Source organism: Mesocricetus auratus, unplaced genomic scaffold (assembly GCF_017639785.1).
Source record: "Mesocricetus auratus isolate SY011 unplaced genomic scaffold, BCM_Maur_2.0 Super-Scaffold_100053, whole genome shotgun sequence".
Taxonomy (NCBI): Eukaryota; Metazoa; Chordata; class Mammalia; order Rodentia; family Cricetidae; genus Mesocricetus; species Mesocricetus auratus.
Window position 1 is genome coordinate 645,839 of NW_024429230.1, and position 19,329 is coordinate 665,167.

Consider the following 19,329-nt stretch of genomic DNA (forward strand, 5'->3'; position numbering starts at 1 on the left):
TAGAATTAATTTGTTTAATGTATACATGAATGAGGAAAAGACTAAGGGTTAAACAGGAAAAGGACATGAACAGAAAGTTCATATGAGCAGGACAAACATTTTAAATGTTTGAAATTCAACCATGTTTGCAGTAGAGATCAAATTCAACTCAGAATGAAATACTGTGGTCTCCAACAGGTTGAGAGGACCTCAAGGGAAGCTGGGAAAGCGTCTTCCTCACTGTTGGTCTGTAGAACCTCTTGAGAGGGTGGTGGACCTCATCTTTCAGATTGCAAGGCAGATGCCTTTTACCTCCCTAATTCTATTTACAGGAGTCCGTTCTACAGATGTAATTACCCATGAAAGGAATCACTAACAATTACAGTCCTTACCATAGTCAAAGGCCTGCCTGGTTGGGTACATGTGGTGAAGCTGCTGGAATTATCTAGCTGTTCTCTAAGAGACAGGCTGATATGTACTAATAGGACAGGTCCAGGGGCTCTGGTAAATAGAGAATGAGGTACAGGGTAACAAGGAATGTAATTATTTCTCTGGAACAGTACAGAATATTTGTCTCTGATGATGGGGACTAAGAATCAGAGATATAGGAGACATCCTTTTCACTATGAGTCCTTCCACACAATTTGAGTTTTTCACCAAATGATGGCACATGCCTACAGTCCCAGCATTTGGGGTAGGGGCAAATGAGATTACAACAAAATTAAGACTAGCCTGGTCTACATAGTGAGTGCTAGTTAGTCACTATGCATATCAGGACCCTACCTCAAAAATAACATTTAAAAATGAAAGAAAGTAAATACAGTTCAGCCAATCACTCTGATCCTTTTTTTTTTCTTTTTTTTCTTTTTTTGGTTTTATGAGACAGGGTTTCTCTGTATTGTTTTGGAGGCTGTCGGTCCAGCCTGGCCTCGAACTCCACTCTGATCCTCTTAACCCTACTAATGCCAAGCTAGTTCCCCTCGGGCAACTGCTCTGCGTGAGCCTCCTGCCTATTTTGTTCTGGGGACATCTGCTGCCTGAGAACAGTCTCACTGTAGGAACCTGGAATATTTCTCCCATTCCTCAGTCACTTCCTAAATTTTCTTTGTCCTACTTTTTAATAGTCTATCGCAGTGGTTCTCAACCCTCCCAAAGCTATGACCCTTTAATAGTTTCTCATGTTGTGGTGACCCCAAGCATAAAATTATTTTGTTGCGGCAGGTGGTGGCGCACACCTTTAATTCCAGCACTCGGGAGGCAGAGGCAGGAGGAGCTCTGTGAGTTAGAGCCAACCTGGTCTACAGACTGAGTTCCAGGACAGCCAGAGCTACACAGAGAAACCCCATCTTGGAAAACAACCAAAAAAATTGCCTTGTTGCCACTTCATAACTAACTTTGCTACTGTTATGAATCGTAATGTAAATATCTGATAAGCAGCCGGAGCCAGAGGTTGAGAAGCGCTGGTCTATGGTAAATGAGCATACTGTCAGCCAGCCCTCTCCCCAGCCCCAGGCTCCTGGTATGCATCCCCTTAGAAAACAGATAGGCTCGGCTCCCTGGGAGCTCTGGTTATAGGAAGCGTCTCCGGAAGAACCACAGGACTTCCAGACTATTTCAGTCCCCACCCTCTTTTTGTGGGCACTAGGACAGGGTGCGGGTAAAAGAAGGAACAGTCTCTTCTGTTGAGAACTCCTGTACTTCCCAAGGCAGCTGCAAGTGCTACATTTGCTGGGTGGGGAGGGGTGGAGCGGGCACACGGTGCACATTTCTGAGTATAAAGGACAATGGTGGGGCTCAGGGAAGAATGATCATGAGATCTTTCCCCTTGCTTCTGTTCCAGGGAAGAGGGATTTCATGGAGACAAATCAGAAGCAGCCACAGAAAAACAGAAGTTAGGGTACCCTCCCATTGCTCCATTTCACTGCATGAAAGAGGACGTCCTTGCTTACGTTTTTGACAACGTGTGGAGCAAGGTTGTGGGCTGTATGGAGCAGCTGACACGTAGTCACTGGGAGGGATTTGCTTCTGGTAAGGATCCTAATGAAAACCAATGTAAAAAATAATTATTTATGATTTACAAATCCCAGTCAGTCTTTGTGTGTGTCTGTGGTGCTGGCCAAACCCAGGACCCTGTGTGCTAGACAAACACTACCACCAAGTGTCAACACAGCCCCCCCTTTTTATTTTGAGACAGGGTCTCATTGAGTTGCGTAGACAGACCTTGAACTTGTGATCCTCTTGCTTCAGCCTCTCAAGTTGCTGCTCTTGTGGTCCTGTGCTCTAAGAAGTCAAGACTATATGCTTTATTAGTATAGTACCTGGGAATGAGAGATAGCAGAAACTAATGATTTCCTATCTTCACACACACAACACTTCTGACACCAAATGTGTAGGAGCATTCCCACACATACTTAATAGGTTCTCACACGCCATCTGAGTGTGCTATGGTTGAATTTTCACACTACCTAGAAGATAGCTTAGATCCTACAAGGGTTCAGTTCCACAGCCTATCCCACCTCAAACCTCCCATGACACTCTGAAGCCTCAGGTTGTGACCTGTGCTTCTACCCCAAAATGAGAATTCATGAGACTCCTTCCTTAGGTTTGATTAATTTTCTAGAATGGTACACAGGACTCAGGGAGAAACTTAGGCTTGCTGGCTTATAAAGAGTACTACAAAGGGTATAGGTGAAGAGCGAAACAAGAGATACGTAGGACAGTGTAGGAGGAGGGAAGGGTATATCCACACCACCCTCCATTCACCTCAAGGGCTGAGTAGTCAGAAGCTCTTCTGAAGAAGACATCTGTTTGGGTCTTTATAAAGTCCTCATGGTGTAAGCATGGCTAATTAAATAGTCAGCCATTGATGATCAAGTCAACCCTCAGCTCCTCTCTTCACAAAAGTCAGGAGTATGGCTGAAAGTTCAAACCTGATCACATGATTGGTTCCCCCTGGCAGTTAGCTCTCCTCCTAGACCCCATCCTGAAATTATTCAGACGCTCCCAACCAACCTTCAGAATGCAGAAGGACACTCTTGCTTTGAAGATGCCAAGGATTTTAAGAACTATGTGCCATAAACTAGGTAGTGACCAAATATGTTTTCTATACTATATCAAAGTGAGTCTGATTAATGTTGGTGTTTCAGCCAGAAAGTAGCAGAGAACTTAGTAAATATCTGAGAGTGGGTGGAGCAGTAACGAGGCCTCATCTGTAGTCATCAGAGCCTGTACTTTAACTCCAGCATATCTGAGAAAACCACACAAGTGGCATATGCTTCCTAGACTGTCTCAGTGAAGAGTACTCAGTACACAGATAGTTTACATCAAGTGTAAAATTTGGTAAGTTCTTTTCTATGTATATACCCATGAGCCCTGACTACAGTCAGTACAGAGAGCACCCATCACTCCCAAAAGTACATAAGAAGGGTTGCATCCACTGCCAAAAGACCCTGCTGCTGAGAGCCCCAGAGTGTGTGGTGGCTTGAATGAAAACGGCCTCAGAGGCTCACAGGGAGGAGCGTTGTTCGAAAGGGTTAGGACTTATGGCCTTGTTGGAGGAAGTGTGTCAGTGGGGGTGGGCTCTGAAATACTCAAGACAAGCCCAGTGTCACACTTTCTTCCTGCTGCCTGCTGATCCAGTAGAAGTCTCAGCTACCTCTCCAACACCATGCCTGCCTGCACACTGCCGTGTTTCCTGCCTTAACAACAATGGACTAAAACTGTAAGCCAGCCCCAATTAAATGTTTTCCTTTATAAGAGTTGCTGTGGTCATTGTGTCTCTTCACAACAATAAAACCCTAACTAAGACAGAAGTTGGTACCAAGGACTGGAGTATTGTGAAAGACCCAACCATGCTTTTGTTTAGAGGAATGTGAGATTTCAGGCTTTGGATTAGGAAAGCAGTTGAGTGCTTTCAGTGGGCTTAATGGGCCTTGCTAGTAGGAACGTGGAAGACAGTGGTGCTGAGGGTGATTTGAACTGTGGGGCCTGACTCAAGAGGTTTCAGAGGAGAGTACGTATGTGTGGCCTAGAGATCATTCTTGTGAAGTTTTGGTGAAAAATGTATGTGGCTGCTTTCTGCCCTTGTCAAAAAAAAAAAAAAAAAGTCTGCTTTGAGACTGAATTGAAGAGTATGGACTAACAGCTTTGGTAGAGAAGATTTTCAGACAGTCTTGTGTTGACTGTGCTGCTTGGCTGTTAGTGGACACACTTATGCAGATCTATAATGAAAAGGAACAGGCTAAGCAAGGAAAAATACAAAATGTACAGTTTGAGGTGAAAAAGAAGCTCTAGAAAGTATAAGAAGATCAAAGAAGCTGGGCAGTGGTGACACATGCCTTTAATCCCAGCACTCAGGAGGCAGAGGCAGGCGGATCTCTGTGAGTTTGAAAGTGAATTCCAGGACAGGTTCCAAAGCTATACAGAAAAACCCAGTCTCACAAAACAAAAACAAAAACAAACAACAACAAAACGATTAAAGAAAAGCCTCATGCTAAGTGGAATAAAGGAAGTAGTGACCTCTGGACAAGACCCCACCAGCTAAGCTTCCAATCTGTGGAAAGGAATTAAAGCAAAGCTTAGAGCTGGGGTGGTGGCGCACACCTTTAACCCCAGCACTTGGGAAGTAGACACAAGTGAATCTCTGAGTCAGAGGGCAGCCTGATCTACAGAGCGAGTTCCAGGACAGCCAGGCTTAGGCAGTGAAGGAAACTTTCAACAACAGAAAGCTGGTGAATTGCATTTGAACAAGGGGCCATGTTCCAACCCCAGAAAGCAACAGAACTTGGTAGCTTCAACCACGTGCTTTGGCCGTAGAGTCAGGGACAACAAAGGAAGGTCACTGAGGCCAGGCATGTGTCAGGGCTGTTCCTGAATGGAGGCTTTGAGAGGCCATTGCATGAAGCTGTGAAGGGAAGCCTGGACTGCCTTGGAGACCCCAAGATGTTGGAGATGCCAGAGCTGTGGGATACCTGCCCAGGAGAGCTGCTAACAGGGAGTGGAACCAGCCCAAGAGAGAAGTGTGTTGCAGTCAACAAAACCTGAAGGAGTTAGAGATCTGAAGGGCATTTTGACATCAGACATGGAGACGCAGAGTTTGGAGTTAGCCTGCTTGGTTTTTGGTCTTGCTGTGGTCCAGTTACATTTCCTTACTATGCTCCCTTTCCTCCCTTTTGTAATGGTAATGTATATTATGTGCCATTGTATGTTGAGAACATGTGATCTGCTTTTTCATTTTGACTTTGACTTTGCGTTATAGTTAAGACGTCGTGAGTATCAGAGACTTTGAGCTATGCATAGTATGGAGACTGTGATAGACTATGGATGGGACTTTTGAAGTGGGACTGAATGTAGTTTTATATTATGATATGGCTACAAGCCTCAGGGGGCCAGGGAGTGGACTGTGGTGATTTGAATGGAAATGAACCCCATAGGATCATAGGGGTGACATTATTTGAAAGGATTAGGATGTGTGGCTTTTTGGAGTACATGTAGCCTTGTTAGAGGAAGTGTGTCACTGGGATGGGGTTTGAAATTTCCAAAGGGCAGGCCAGGTCCAGTGTCTCACTTTGTTCTTGACACCTGCCAATGCAGATGTAAAACTCTCAGCTGCTTCTCCAACACCAGGACTGCCTGCACACTGCCGTGTTTCCCACTATGACGATAATGAACTCAGCCTCTGAACCTGTGAGCAGCCCTAATTAAGTGTCTTCCTTTGTAAGAGTTGCTCTGGCCATGGTGTCTCTTCAAGGCAATAGAACACTGACATCCACTGAAGCTAACTGATCTGTGGGCACTGAAAGCCATCACTTGGTCTATCAGGTCCTTCCATCTCAGCATAATTATCTTAGATTTATCCATCTCACTCTGTATATCTGTAATTCCTTTTATTGCTGTTTTATTAATTCACCTAGTGATGTACATTTAAATTGCTTTCCACTTTAGCTGTTACAGACACTAATGTACAGGAATTTAGGGTTATGTATTTCCATTTCTCTAGGCAAATTCCCAATACTAGAATGACTGGGTTTTATGGTTAGATATATAAATATTTTGTTACAAACTATATGTCTTTCTTTGCCACTCAAATTATTCCAGACTTCACAGCATTAAGTTATACTTACTGTTGTCTCACACGTTTATGATTCAGAAGGCCTGGAACAACTTAGCACGTCCTTTGTTTAGGGTCTCTCAAGACTGATGTCAAGGAATTGACCAGGGCTGGGTTTTCATATGGAAACTAAGCTAGGAAAGGGTCAGAAGTATACAGATCCTTGTGACTGTGATTTTCATAGCAGCTTTCAATTTCAAAGTCAGCAAGTCAAAAATAATTAAGGAACAATTCCTTTGTAGTAACAGGAAATGACTGAACTAGACTGAATTGGACTGGAGAGACAGCTCAGTGGTTATGAATAATGGCTGCTCGTCCAGTGAGGACAAGGTTCGATTCCCAGTGCCCACGTGGCCGCTGACAACTCTGACTCCAGGGGTCTGCGCCCTCTTTTGGACTTTACAGGCACTGCATGCACACTATGCATGACACATAAATAAGTAAATGATATCTTCATGCCTCTAATTACCCTTCTCTTCCTTCTATACTGCCAGTTTCCTATTCTGTTAAAAATATTTAGGAACCAGGCGGTGGTGGCACATGCCTTTAATCCTTGCACTCAGAGACAAAGGCAGGCAGATCTCTGAGTTTGAGACCAGCCTTGTCTACAAGGCGAATTCTACAGGGAAATCCTGTCTTGAAAAACAAAAAAATGTTTTGGGATAGAATTGACTCTAGAAGTGAAAGCTGTGTACGGAAAACTAAAAAACCACCGTATGAAATTCAGAAGACCTAAAGAAACACAGAAAAGACAGTGCTTCCAAGGAGGTTTGTAGATTCAGTGCAGTCCCTATCAAAATCCCAACTGCTGCCGGGCGTTGGTGGCGCACGCCTTTAATCCCAGCACTCGGGAGGCAGAGGCAGGCAGATCTCTGTGAGTTCGAGGCCAGGCTAGACCGACAGCCTCCAAAACAGAGAAACCCTGTCTCGTAAAAAAACAAAACAAAACAAACAAACAAACAAAATCCCAACTGCCTGAGCTGGGGATATGATCATACAGAATACAGTAGAGTGCTTGACTCTCGTATGCAGAGTATACAACAGAAAGAAGACAAGGTGGATTCAGCTGCATGTTTATAGAAATGGGCAAGCAGACCCTGAAAGCCATCGGGACCCACAAGGGGCCCTCGACAGTTAAAACAACATTGAGAAGGAGCAAAGCTAGAAAACTAGCTTCCTGATGTTAAAACCTTTAAAACCGTGCTTTGATTAAGACTAGCAGATGGCAGACACATCACTGTATTAAAAAAACAAATAACCAACAGGGCAGCTAAGATTAGTCAGTGCGGGTGATATCTTTCCAGTAAATGTGGCTAGAGCAAACAGTTATCCACACAGGGAAAAGTGAAGTTGGATCCTGACATCTCATCTACAAGAGTCAGCTCAAAAGTGGATAAAACCGGCCAGTGAGATAGCTCAGTGGCTAAGGATGCTTGCCCACCAGACCCAACAACCTGAGTTCAGTTCTTGGACCCTATACAGAAGGAGGAAAGAACCCAGTCTAAGAAGTTGTCCGCTGAGTTTCACATGCACGCCATGACACACGTACATCTAATGATAATTGCAAACATTTTAAATAAACTTATTCTATTAAAAAATGAATCAAAATTAGAAAGCGTGTAATAAATTTTATGAGTTTGGATTTGACAATGAGTTCTTAGAACATCAAAAGCATGTATAACAAAAAAATAAGTAAGTTGGGTTTCATCAAAATTAAAAAGTTTGTGTATCAAAAGACATTCTCAAGCCTGTGAAAGACCACACATGGGACAAAATAATTACAATCATATACCAGAGGAGATAGAGAACTACAACTTAATGAGGAAAGTACACACAATCCAATTTTTACAACTGAGCAAATGCCTTCAACATATTTCTCCAAAGAAGATCTATAAATTATCAAAAGTCACATAGAAAAATGGGTACATAAATCATTAGGGGAACTCAGATTTTAAAAAAAAAAAATGCTTCATGCCCACTAGTGTGTGTGTGTGTGTGTGTGTGTGTGTGTGTGTGTGAGGGGGGAGGGGGAGGGAGAGAGAGAGAGGTTTTCACTAAAATGTAGTGAGTCTTTTTTTTCTTAGGGCGAACAAATGGGGAAGGTTGGCAGAAACTGGAGCCTTCATGAGTTGCTGGGGTAAATGTAAGACGTACAGCCATTGTGGAAAATTCCTAAGCTGTTAAAACACAAAAGTACCATATAACCCAGAAACTCTTCTACAAGTATATTACCAAGAGAACTGAAAACAGTTTACACAAGAACTGTGTGTGTGTGTTCATAGTAGTAGTATCAGAAATAGACCCAAAGTAGAAACTCAAGTGTCTATCAGCTAATGAATAAACACAATTTTGACATGTGTGTGTTATGAACTAAATTGTGTGCCCTCTAAAATTCCTATGCTGAAGCTCTAATCCTTGATTTTGCTTTTGGGGCATTTAGGGAGGTACTTAAGGTTACATGAGGCTAGGGGGCAGCAGCATCCTGTAGGTTCCCTGTAAGAAGATAGACATCAGAGATCTTTTTCTCTTTCCACGCATGCACAGAGAAGAACTTGAATGAAAACATAGCAAAGCAGGTGGCCATCTACCAGACAGAAAGAGAAGACTTATGAGAGCCCAGCCCTGAGCCAACTTGATCTTGGACCCCTGAACTGAGATAAAATCAGTGTCTTGTGTACGCCACCTGACCTGTTATTTTGTTAAAGCAGCCTTGACAGACTAATACACCACACAGAAGAATACTATTCAGCCATAAAAAGGAATTAAGTACTGAACCATTATTACAACATGATGAACCTTGAAAATATACTAAATGAATGGAGACAGACACAGAAGGCCTCTTATAGTATTAATGTATTGTTTAATTTATATAAAATATCCTAATCAAAACCACAGACACAAAAGTAATTTAACAATTACCAGGGATAGAAGAAGGGACTTTGAGTGATGGGAATCTTCTAAAATGATGCTGTGGTGATGATTGTACACACTTTAAAGTGGTTTATGAGTCTTGCCTCATTACAAAACAAAAAACAACTTGTAGACAAACAAAAACCTTCTACCCTAGGGCTGGGGAGGTAGCTTAGTGGTTAAAAGCCTTTACTGCTCTTGCAGAGAGTTCTGGTCCCAGTACCCACATGGTGGGTGGTTGAATATCATCTGTAACTCTAGTTCTGGAAGATCTGATGCCCTCTTCTGGCTTCCATGTTACACATACATACATGTAGGCAAACACTCAAACACATAAAATAAATTAATGCAATTGCAATCCTTTAAAGTCTATCCTGGAAAGCATTTTTAACATTCTTAGTGCACAGATCTGTTAGTTAAACATTTTGTATTTAATTTTTTCTCTATTCTATCAACAGTTTACCTCCCAGTACTTTAAAAATGTTGTTGTTGGCCCTTGTCTTTGTGTTACTTCTAACAAGAAGCCTAATGTCATTTTTTCCCTATGTCTATGTTTTTCACTTATGGCCAGGAACCATCTATATAGACAAGGCTGGTCTCCAGCTCACAGAGATCTACCTGTCTGTGTCTCTCTTGACCTGGGATTAAGTGTACACATCACCACACCCAGCCTCCAGCTACTTGTAATATCTCCTCACTTCTGGTTTCAAGCAGTTGATGATGTGCTTTGATGCAGTTTTCTTCCTGTTTCTTCTGGGTGGAGGTGGCTGGTTTTCCTGTATCTGTACACCCAGGAAGCTTCCTCTGAGTTTTCAGCTCTCCTTTCCCTTCACAAGTGTTTATTTCTCATCATCTGTCAGGACTCGGGTTGCTCAGAAATGGGTCCATCTGATCACAGAGCCCTCAGATAACTTGGGCTTTAAAAAAACGTTTTCTTTTTTCAAAATCATTTATTTGTATTTTTAATGTACATTGGTGTTTTGCTTGCATATATGTCTGTGCGAGGGTGTTGAATTCCTGGAACAGGAGTTACAGACAGTTGTTAGCTGCCATGTGGGTGCTGGGAATTGAATCCAGGTCCTTTACAAGAGCAACCAGTGCTCTTGACCACTGAGCCATCTCTCCATCCCCTATAAAACATTTTCTTAGGTCATCTCTGAGAAGCTCATATCTCCCTGGTATGTGTACTACTGCGCTTTTCTTATGTCTGTCTGTCTGTCTACAAAAGCATCCTCTGTATCCCCTTAGTATCCATGCTTAAACCTACATTAATAAATTTGGTTTGTTTGTTTGTGTTTTAGGTTTTTTGAGACTGGGTTTCTCTGTGTAGCTTTTGAGCCTCAAACTCACAGAGATCCACCTTCCTCAGCCTCCCAAGTGCTGGGATTAAATACGTCCACCACCACCCAGTATAAATTTGTTATTTTTTCCCACTCCCCCTAAATTTGTTATTTTTAATAAACTCCAACCTTGTTTCAAGATTTCTTTTTTCTCTTTATTTAATTTTGGATAATTTATGTTTCTGGGTCATCAATTTTGTTTGAGATGTTAAGTGTCCTATTAAGTTTATTTACTGTATTTTTCATCCCAGCCATTGTGATCTCAAAGTATTATCTGTACGATCTTGATGCTTCCACACTTCCATTTAATGTTGTGAAGAAGTAGAGCAAGCAATGCTGGGTGTTTGATCACACGCCTCTAATGCCAACACTCTAGGCTGAGGTAGAAGGATTCTGAGTTCAAGACCAGTCTGGGCTACACAGTGAGACCCTGACGAAAAGGAGGAGATGCAGAATACCGTGGAAACCTGTTACTCACTTTGGCTTTGCTTACTGATGTCCTCTTCATTGTATTTTCCTCTTCCGTGTCTTTGAATTTTTGATCTCGGAAACCAACTTAGGTAATTGCAAAGCATGTCTCATTAGTTTATATCTCCAAGAATTACTCTTTAATTATCCATTATCCACTGTCTTGAAAGCCAATGTCTTGTGGCTTCCCCTAGGCCAGGTATGGTGGTGCTGTATAACTTTACTCTCAGTGGTTGGGAGGTAGAGCCAGGAGGGTCTCAGTGAGTTCGAGGCCAGCTAGGGAAACAAAGTGAGACCCTGTCTCAAAACATTGGTAAGAATGGATTAATACCAGATTATTATGTTTGCTTATAACAGTTTTACTTTTCGTTGCTGTGTAGTATGCATTATATTTACTGCTGATGACTATTTGTGTAGTTTATGTTTTTCTGCATAAAGTGCTGTTAGGAACATCTCTCCATGTGTCTTTTGGAGGAATATGTATTATATATATATATATATATATATATATATATATATATATATATATATGCATAGAGTTGGTAGGTCATGTGATAAACTGCCCATGTCAGTGACATCATCTCCCTCACAATGTTTCTAATGTGACTTTGCCTATGCACACTCTCAGATACTGTGAGTTCCAGTCACCCAACCTTTACTGTGTCTGATGTTGTCTATGTGCATTCCATTCTGAAACCCAAGAGAAGAGAACAGGACTGACACTCTTCATTAAAATGACCTGGTCAGGGCCAGTGAGCGGGCTCAGCGGGTAGAGATGCTTGCATGCCAGCCTGATGAGCTTGGTTCAATCCCCCAGTCTCATGAGGCGACAAGAAGGAAAGAGCTGATCCTTAGAGCCGCTCTCTGACCTCTGCAAACATGCCCTGACAATGCCTGCCTGCCCCCACATGCTCATGCTCCATTCCTCACCCCCACAGACACACACAATAAAAACCAAATCAGCGTGTAGTGGTGTGTACATATAATCTTAGCACTTGATGGGAGCAGGAGGATGAGGAATTGAAGGTTAGCCTAGGTTACATAAAACCCTGTTTCTAAAACCTAAATTAACTAAATACCGTGAGGTGGGTTGCTTTTAATGAGGGTTTTTGAACCCAGAACAAATGTTAAGTCTGGGGCCAGAGAGACAGCTCAGCAGTTAAGAGCCCTTGCTCTTGCAGAGGACACAGGTTTGACTCCCAGCACCCATGTGGCGGCTTACGACCACCTCTATTTTTATGTGTAAAGGATTTGTCTGCATGTCTGTCTATGCACCGTGGGTGTGCAGTGCCTGCAGAGACCAGGAAGTGGTGTTGGACCCCAAGACTGGAGTTACAGACAGTTGTGAACCATCATGTGGGTGATGGAGATCAAGCCTGGGTCCTTTAGAAGAGCAGCCAGCGCTCTTAACCGGCTTTCTTGCACACCCCAGGATCACCCGCCTGGGGTGACACCATCCAACATGGGCAGGACCCACCCACATCAAGCATTATTCAAGAAAAAGTCGCACAGTCCTGACTGTAGGTCAGGCAGATGAAGGCAGTTTGTCAACCGAGTGCCCTCTCTCTAGGTGACCTTAGTTTGTGTTGACAAAAAACTCACCAGCACAGAAGCCAACCTGCAATTTAGTCCTGTGATAGTCTGTTATGCTTTATATTTTTCTGTGAACCAAAAGAATATACAACCGAGTAATGTACCAGTGTTCCTATCTCTCACAAATGCGGTGTATAAAAAGCGCTCTTCCTCCCGGGAACCTCAGCTGAGTAATGTACCAGTGTTCCTATCTCTCACAAATGCGGTGTATAAAAAGCGCTCTTCCTCCCGGGAACCTCAGTGTCTGCTGCACGCAGAGCTCACACTCTGCAGCCCTCACCTGATGCACTCTGGGGCTTTGGTGCAAACGACGCATAGAACTCACTAGAGCTCTCAGAGACTGCACAGCTGGTGTTTGTGATCATTTTAATCCTCAATCGAGACAGGCTTTGAAATCTAAATTAGGAAGAAAATACTCAGCTTTAAATTATTATTATGATTTTATCCCTAATTTGCTAATGGGGAAACGAGCTTCACAATAATTGTTTCTGAAAGTGAACCATCTCTGAATTAGACAGTGAACCAGATGAAGATAATGGAAATGATTTACAAACAATGACAACTACAAGAGTTCATTCTGGTTTCATTCAGAGACATGATTTATCCTCCAGTTCACTTTTAGTTGTGCTTAACGATGAAAAGCTCAGAAATCCCAGTGGTGAGGCTCAGAGGGTAAAGGAAGCTGCTGCCAAGCCTGACAACCTGAGTTCCATCCCCAGAGCCCACCTGGTGGAGGAGCAAGCTGTCAAGTTGTCCTCTGACCTCCGTACAAGCACCGTGGCACAAGTATACACATACAAATAAATAAATGTAATGCAAAAGTTTTAATCCCAGTTCCATATGTACTAAAGTGTAATTTGGCAGTTATGACAATATTGCTACAAACATTCCTGCATATTTCATGCCATACATATGTAACGTTTTCGATATGCTTACGAAGGAACCATAGGTTGGTCCCTGCTCACTAGACAAGAATTATCCAGAATGAAGGTGAGTCTGTTTTCCCACTGCCCAGACACAAGTTCCTGTGCCCAATCTTATCAGTGCTGTTCTTCAAGCTTTAATTGTGTGTTAAAATGTTTTTGTGTATTTTTTAAATTAAGGCATAGTTGCATACAGAATAAAGCAGCTTTTTATGGTATTTTGAGGCAGCGTTTCTTTATATAGCTTTGTCTGTCCTGGAACTCAATTTGTAGACCAGGTTGGCCTCAAGCTCACAGAGATCCTCCTGCCTCTGCCTCCCCAGGGCTGGAATTAAAGGTGTGAGCCACCGCTGCCTGGCAGATTTTCCCTTTAGATTTACTTTTATTTGTGTGTGTGTGTGTGTGTGTGTGTGTGTGTGTGTGTGTGTGTGTCTGTGTGTGTGTGTGTCTGTGTGTGTGTACACAGGTGTGCCGGTGCTGCAGACTCTCAAGGAGGCTATGGGAACCCTTAGAGCTGTGGATGGGTGTAAGTTCTGATGTGGGTCCTTCCAGAGAACAGCCCGTGTCTTTCCTAACAGCTGAGTCATTTCTGCAGCCACAGATTTCCCTCCTAGCTCACCATTTCTTGCCTCAGCTTAAATTTCAGTTTAGAGGCTTTTGTAGATATACTGTGCTCTTTTTAAAATTTGCTTCTTTTTATATTTTGCACTTACTCATATTTTCAGTTTTTTTTTTTTTTAGAAAAACCGTAGCTTTGTATTTGCTGTCTGTACATCCCAGTACTGGAAGTCTTTCCAGAGCTAACAGTGCTGTCCCACTTGCTGTTTTTGGGGCGCTTGAACTCTGTGTAGAAAACAAGATTTTTAATGGTTTCCAGTTTCAGGGCATTATCTATGGCAGGAGTTCTCAACTTTCCTAATGCTTTGACACCTTAATACCATTCCTCACATTGTGGTGACCCCCTAACCATAAAATTATTTTCATTGCTACTTCATAATTAATTTTGTTAATGTAAAGTAAATATCTTTATGCAGGATATCTGATATGTGACCCCTATGAAAGGGCCATTAGACTCCAAAGGGGTAGAGACCCACAGGTTGAGGACTGATGGTCTATGGGAACTGACTCAGGAGTAATGATCTGAAGGTTCTAGAGTTCTACAGTCGTCACTAGCAACATGTCGTCTTTAACTTTAAAAATGGTGTTCACAGTCACAGTAGCCACGTTTTAAGTGTTCCATGGCGTCACCTCTTATGCCACCGCACTGGGCAGCACTGACATGAAACACTCCATCATTCCCAAAGGTTCAGTCATAGCTCTTTGCTTTTCCCTGACGTGGCACCGCCAGCCATCATCAGCCTGAAAATCCACTTTAGACTGAGCTCTCAGGCTGAGGGTTCTAACCGTGCAGCTGTATGTATTGAGCTGCAGCGTGCGTGCAGGCTGTAGAGACTGAGCTCTCAGGCTGAGGGTTCTAACCGTGTAGCTGTATGCATTGAGCTGCAGCGTGCGTGCAGGCTGTAGAGACTGAGCTCTCAGGCTGAGGGTTCTAACCGTGCAGCTGTATGCATTGAGCTGCAGCGTGCGTGCAGGCTGTAGAGACTGAGCTCTCAGGCTGAGGGTTCTAACCGTGCAGCTGTATGCATTGAGCTGCAGCGTGCGTGCAGGCTGTAGAGACTGAGCTCTCAGGCTGAGGGTTCATAACCGTGCAGCTGTATGCATTGAGCTGCAGCGTGCGTGCAGGCTGTAGAGACTGAGCTCTCAGGCTGAGGGTTCTAACCGTGCAGCTGTATGTATTGAGCTGCAGGCGTGCGTGCAGGCTGTGGAGACTGAGCTCTCAGGCTGAGGGTTCTAACCGTGCAGCTGTATGCATTGAGCTGCAGCGTGCGTGCAGGCTGTAGAGACTGCTAGCTGTCAGGGCGATTGTCTCTCGGCACTCTAATCAGTGGACACCCATGGATAATAGATTCTGTTCCTTTGTTCAGATGACGAGAGTAACATTGAAGTCACCAGACTGGATTCAGGAAGTCCCTGTATGCTGAACGAAGATCACCCTTTGGTCTTACCTCGAGTGCCACAGTCCAAGGCGCTGTCCATCACCTCAAATCCGGTAAGCCCCAGAGCAGATCGTGAGAACCCACAACTGTCCTTGCCAGAGGAAGCTTTCCCAGGTGTTCGCTTTGGGTGTATTATTTCTGGCAAGGCTCATAACAACATAGTCACGTAGTCATGTTAAGAGGTAGTTTCACTGTGTAGACCAGTATTTTTTTTCTGTTGTTACAAAATTTGCTTGTGGCTACTGTTTAGGTTTTCTTTTCTCTTATAAGCAATCATAATGCTTTTCTCTGCCCTATGAGAGTGGTTATTAATTTTATGTGTGTCCATCAGCTGTCACATAGACATACAGAACAAAGAAAAGAACCGTGTTCTTTTGACAGTGCACTTTGTGGGCTACTGGCCAACTGTCCTAAAAGTTAAGACACAAAGTGGGGGAATGTATAAGTAACCTAACTGTAAATACTAGCTTTGTGAACTTGGTGAATGGAGCAGGTGTCTTCACCCACCAATGTCTGCTTTTGACACATAGATGAATTTCTGTCAAGCAAATGGTCACCAGCCAAATGTGAATGGCCTCTTGGTTCACGGAATGCCTCTACAGCCAAGGAACCTCTCCCTGATGGATAAGCTCCTGTAAGAAGTTTGGCTTTTCATTTACTGTAGCGCTCCAGCAGAATGTCACCACCATGCCACTGAGTGGCAGACAGTCCAGGGAGGAAGCATGTAAGGGGAGGGTCCAGGACCTGGCCACATACAGCACTGTGCGGCTGAGTGTCATGTAAGTGCTGGCCAGTGGACAGCTGTGTGGCCCCAAAGGAGAAGGCACTTTGATGAGTCCATGCCTAGGGACTTAGAAAACTACCAGGCTATTCTAGGTGAGGAGAACGCTGTGTGAAGAGAGTGGAGCTGGAACCATATTAAACCCTTCGGAAAGAGCAGACCATCTTGCAAGACGTCAGATATTTAATACTTTCAGGCCAGAGGGATTGCTTGGTGGATGCAGGTGCTGCTACCAACCCTGACAGCCTGAGTTTGATTCTGGGACCAACATGTTGGAAGGAGAGAACTGGCTCTCAGAAGCCATCCTCTGACCTTCATACATGCACTGTGACATGTATGCACCCATACAACCCATACACTTAACAGAAAAAGAATTCTGAGCCGGGCGTTGGTGGCACAGGCCTTTAATCCCAGCACTCGGGAGGCAGAGGCAGGCGGATCTCTGTGAGTTCGAGACCAGCCTGGACTACCAAGTGAGTTCCAGGACAGCCTCCAAAGCCACAGAGAAACCCTGTCTCAAAAACCAAAAAAAAAAAAAAAAAAAAAGAATTCTGTGTGTGTGTGTGTGTGTGTGTGTGTGTGTAGCCCTGTCTGTCCTGGAACTCACTGTGTAGACAAGGCTCGCCTCAAACTCTGAGATCCACCTGCCTCCTAAATGCTGGGACAAAAGGCACCACCAACATCTGTCTCACAAAAGAATTAATTTTTAGAATTTCAGTGCTTCTAATCAAAGACCATTGACAATATTGTAGAATATAAATAGGCCATGGTAAAATTAGTTGGAAAGAATTCATGAAATTAATAAATGTGACCAGATTGTGGATGGCTATGAATGCCACATTGGTGTCTGTCCATGTAGTTGTGCATGGCCACTGTAATTTATCTATGCTGTGTTCCCTAGGTTCTCTACACTGGGTTTATTGTGCAGAAAAGCGTTGTAAGCATTTTGTCATTTTTAAGGCGCTGAAGCAGATGTATTCCGCAGTGTGAGTCAGGGGTTGTTGTGCAGCAGAAGGAACTGAGAGTAAGGAGTCTACCCCAGAGGTCGAGCAAGAGTTGTGAGGGCGTCACTCAGCACTAGTGCAGGACAAGGACTCAGAGCTCATCTGCAGACACTTGTCTGTCGAGTGTCCAATCCCCACCATTCAAAGAAAGAAGAATGACTGAGGTCAGGATACTGTAGGGACAGGAGTCAAAGTCAGCTCTGCTCAGGAGGTTTCTTTTATGGGGAAATGGTTTCTTTGGGTTCTGTTTTCAGTGACGGTCACCTTCAGAGAAGTGGAGAGATCAGATTTGGAGACTGACTTAAAGGTCACCTAGTAAAAGATGGTGGTGATTGAACTCACAGACAGACAGAGCTGAGAGGGTAAAACCCTGATGGAAAGCAGCTGAAGTCCATGGCTTGTTTGTTTGTTTGTTTTTAGAGACAGGGTTTCTCTATGTAGCCTTGGATATCCTGGAACTCGCTCTGTAGACCAGACTGGCCTAGAACTCACAGAGATCTGCCTGCCTCTACCTCCCCAGTGCTGGGATTAAAGGTACGTGTCACTATGCCCGGCTAAGTCCACACCTTTTTAATTAGAATATAGTGAGAGTGAATTGAAAAAAGAAGACATGAGTGAGTGGTTACTTAGGAAGACCAGAAAGATCTCTAAGTCTCAGGGGCTAAAGCTGGGCTTTCTCCTTCCCAAATCCTCCAGACACCAAGGCCCAGGGTACAGCCCAAGCCTGCAAGGCTGATTAGCCCTCGGTAGAGGCAGGCTGCTCACCTCCTTCCCTCACTCCCTTTTGTCTCCTAGGTGTCTCAGAACCATCAGACTTCCTGGGGACTTTGTAAAACAAACACCAAGGCCACTGGCACATGTGTAGGCAGCATTAGGCATGATGTTTATCTGAAGGCTTGGCCACTGGCACATGTGTAGGCAGCATTAGGCATGACGTTTGTCTGAAGGCTTATGTGAGAGCTGCGCTCTTCAGTCGCTTATGCCTAGGGATAAGCTCTGCTCTTACCACCTTGGGCACCATGTGGCAGGGGCCTTTTGCTTGGTTCCCGCTTCAAGGACTCCAGGACCGAATAGTACTCCTGTGGGTTCCAATTAGCACAGCACTTTAAAGACGTGTTTTTATTTGTGTGTATGCATGCTTTGCATACACATGTGTTCCGTGTGTGGACAGTGTCCACGGAGCCCAGAAGAGGGCGTTGGATCCCAGACACTTAGCTCACTATTTCAGTGAGAGCCACACTGGCGCCTCAGACCTAACCCTGAGGACACTTCCTCAGCTCAGAACGGGCTTCAACTGTTGTAGGACTCTGTGCCTGTCAGCCTTGCCTTCCCCACACCTGAACAGGTGACTGTGTGGCATTTCCCCAGATCTCCGTTCTAGTATGTTACGAGTGAGATAGGTCATTGTCAGGTACCCAGCTGTAATGCAAGCACTGGAGAGGCCAGGCAGAAGTATCTCAAGTTCCAGCCCAGGCCAGGCTACCTCAGAAGCCCCATCTCAAAAACAGCTCCTCCTGCCAGAGTCCTAGGTAACTTTGGAAGCCACTTTGCTCTTTTCTCCCCTGAATGTCTTAGATTAAGGCTTTTTATCCTGAACCTTGTCTTCTTCTACATAGTGATTTTCATTGTGGGTTTCTGATTTGGCCACTAGAGATCTTGATGACAAGCTACTTTTGAGGCCTGGCTCCAGTTCCGTCCTTTCAAACCGAAATTGGCCAAACCGAGCCCTGGAGCTTAGTACGTCATCTTTGTCATATACAGCACAGTCCGCCAGGAGGCGCAACCCCCCACCCCGCACCCTGCACCCGATCAGCACGAGCCACTCTCGAGCCGGGACGCCATGGCCTGCAGAAGAGATCCTCAGAGGATCCCGAGTGTGAGTTTCAAAAGCAGAATTTCTGAAACTGGTGAAACTAGTCCCAATAGTTGCGGGAGTAATGAAGAATGAGTTTGAATATAAGATTGAAGCTATGCCTAGAAACTAATAATAAAGTAGTCACACAATGGATTGTCTCTGGGTTTAAATCCAATTCAAAAATTTTATTTAAGTTTTAGTGAAATACAACTACTGGATAGATCATTCTGTTGATTCTGCTGATTCTGCTGATTTGTATTTGTGAGATTTAAGGGAGGAAAAAAACTTCTTTCCAAAATTACTTCCCCTT

The 19,329-nt window shown here is 44.0% G+C and overlaps 1 protein-coding gene across 13 annotated transcripts in view; it reads left to right on the top strand.

Moving 5' to 3' along the window:
• Fam149b1 (family with sequence similarity 149 member B1) overlaps positions 1–19,329 on the top strand; it is a 40,933-nt gene that overhangs the window by 16,109 nt on the left and 5,495 nt on the right. For 11 of the 13 annotated variants that reach the window (XM_013123156.3, XM_013123155.3, XM_013123157.3 and 8 more), the window contains exons 7-10: positions 1,820–2,007; positions 15,308–15,432; positions 15,910–16,013; positions 18,816–19,040. In XM_013123156.3, the coding sequence (XP_012978610.1) occupies positions 1,820–2,007; positions 15,308–15,432; positions 15,910–16,013; positions 18,816–19,040 (642 nt within the window). The remainder of the gene's footprint in view (positions 1–1,819; positions 2,008–15,307; positions 15,433–15,909; positions 16,014–18,815; positions 19,041–19,329) is intronic. The other 2 variants (XM_013123162.3, XM_040735934.1) reach the window with 1 other exon arrangement.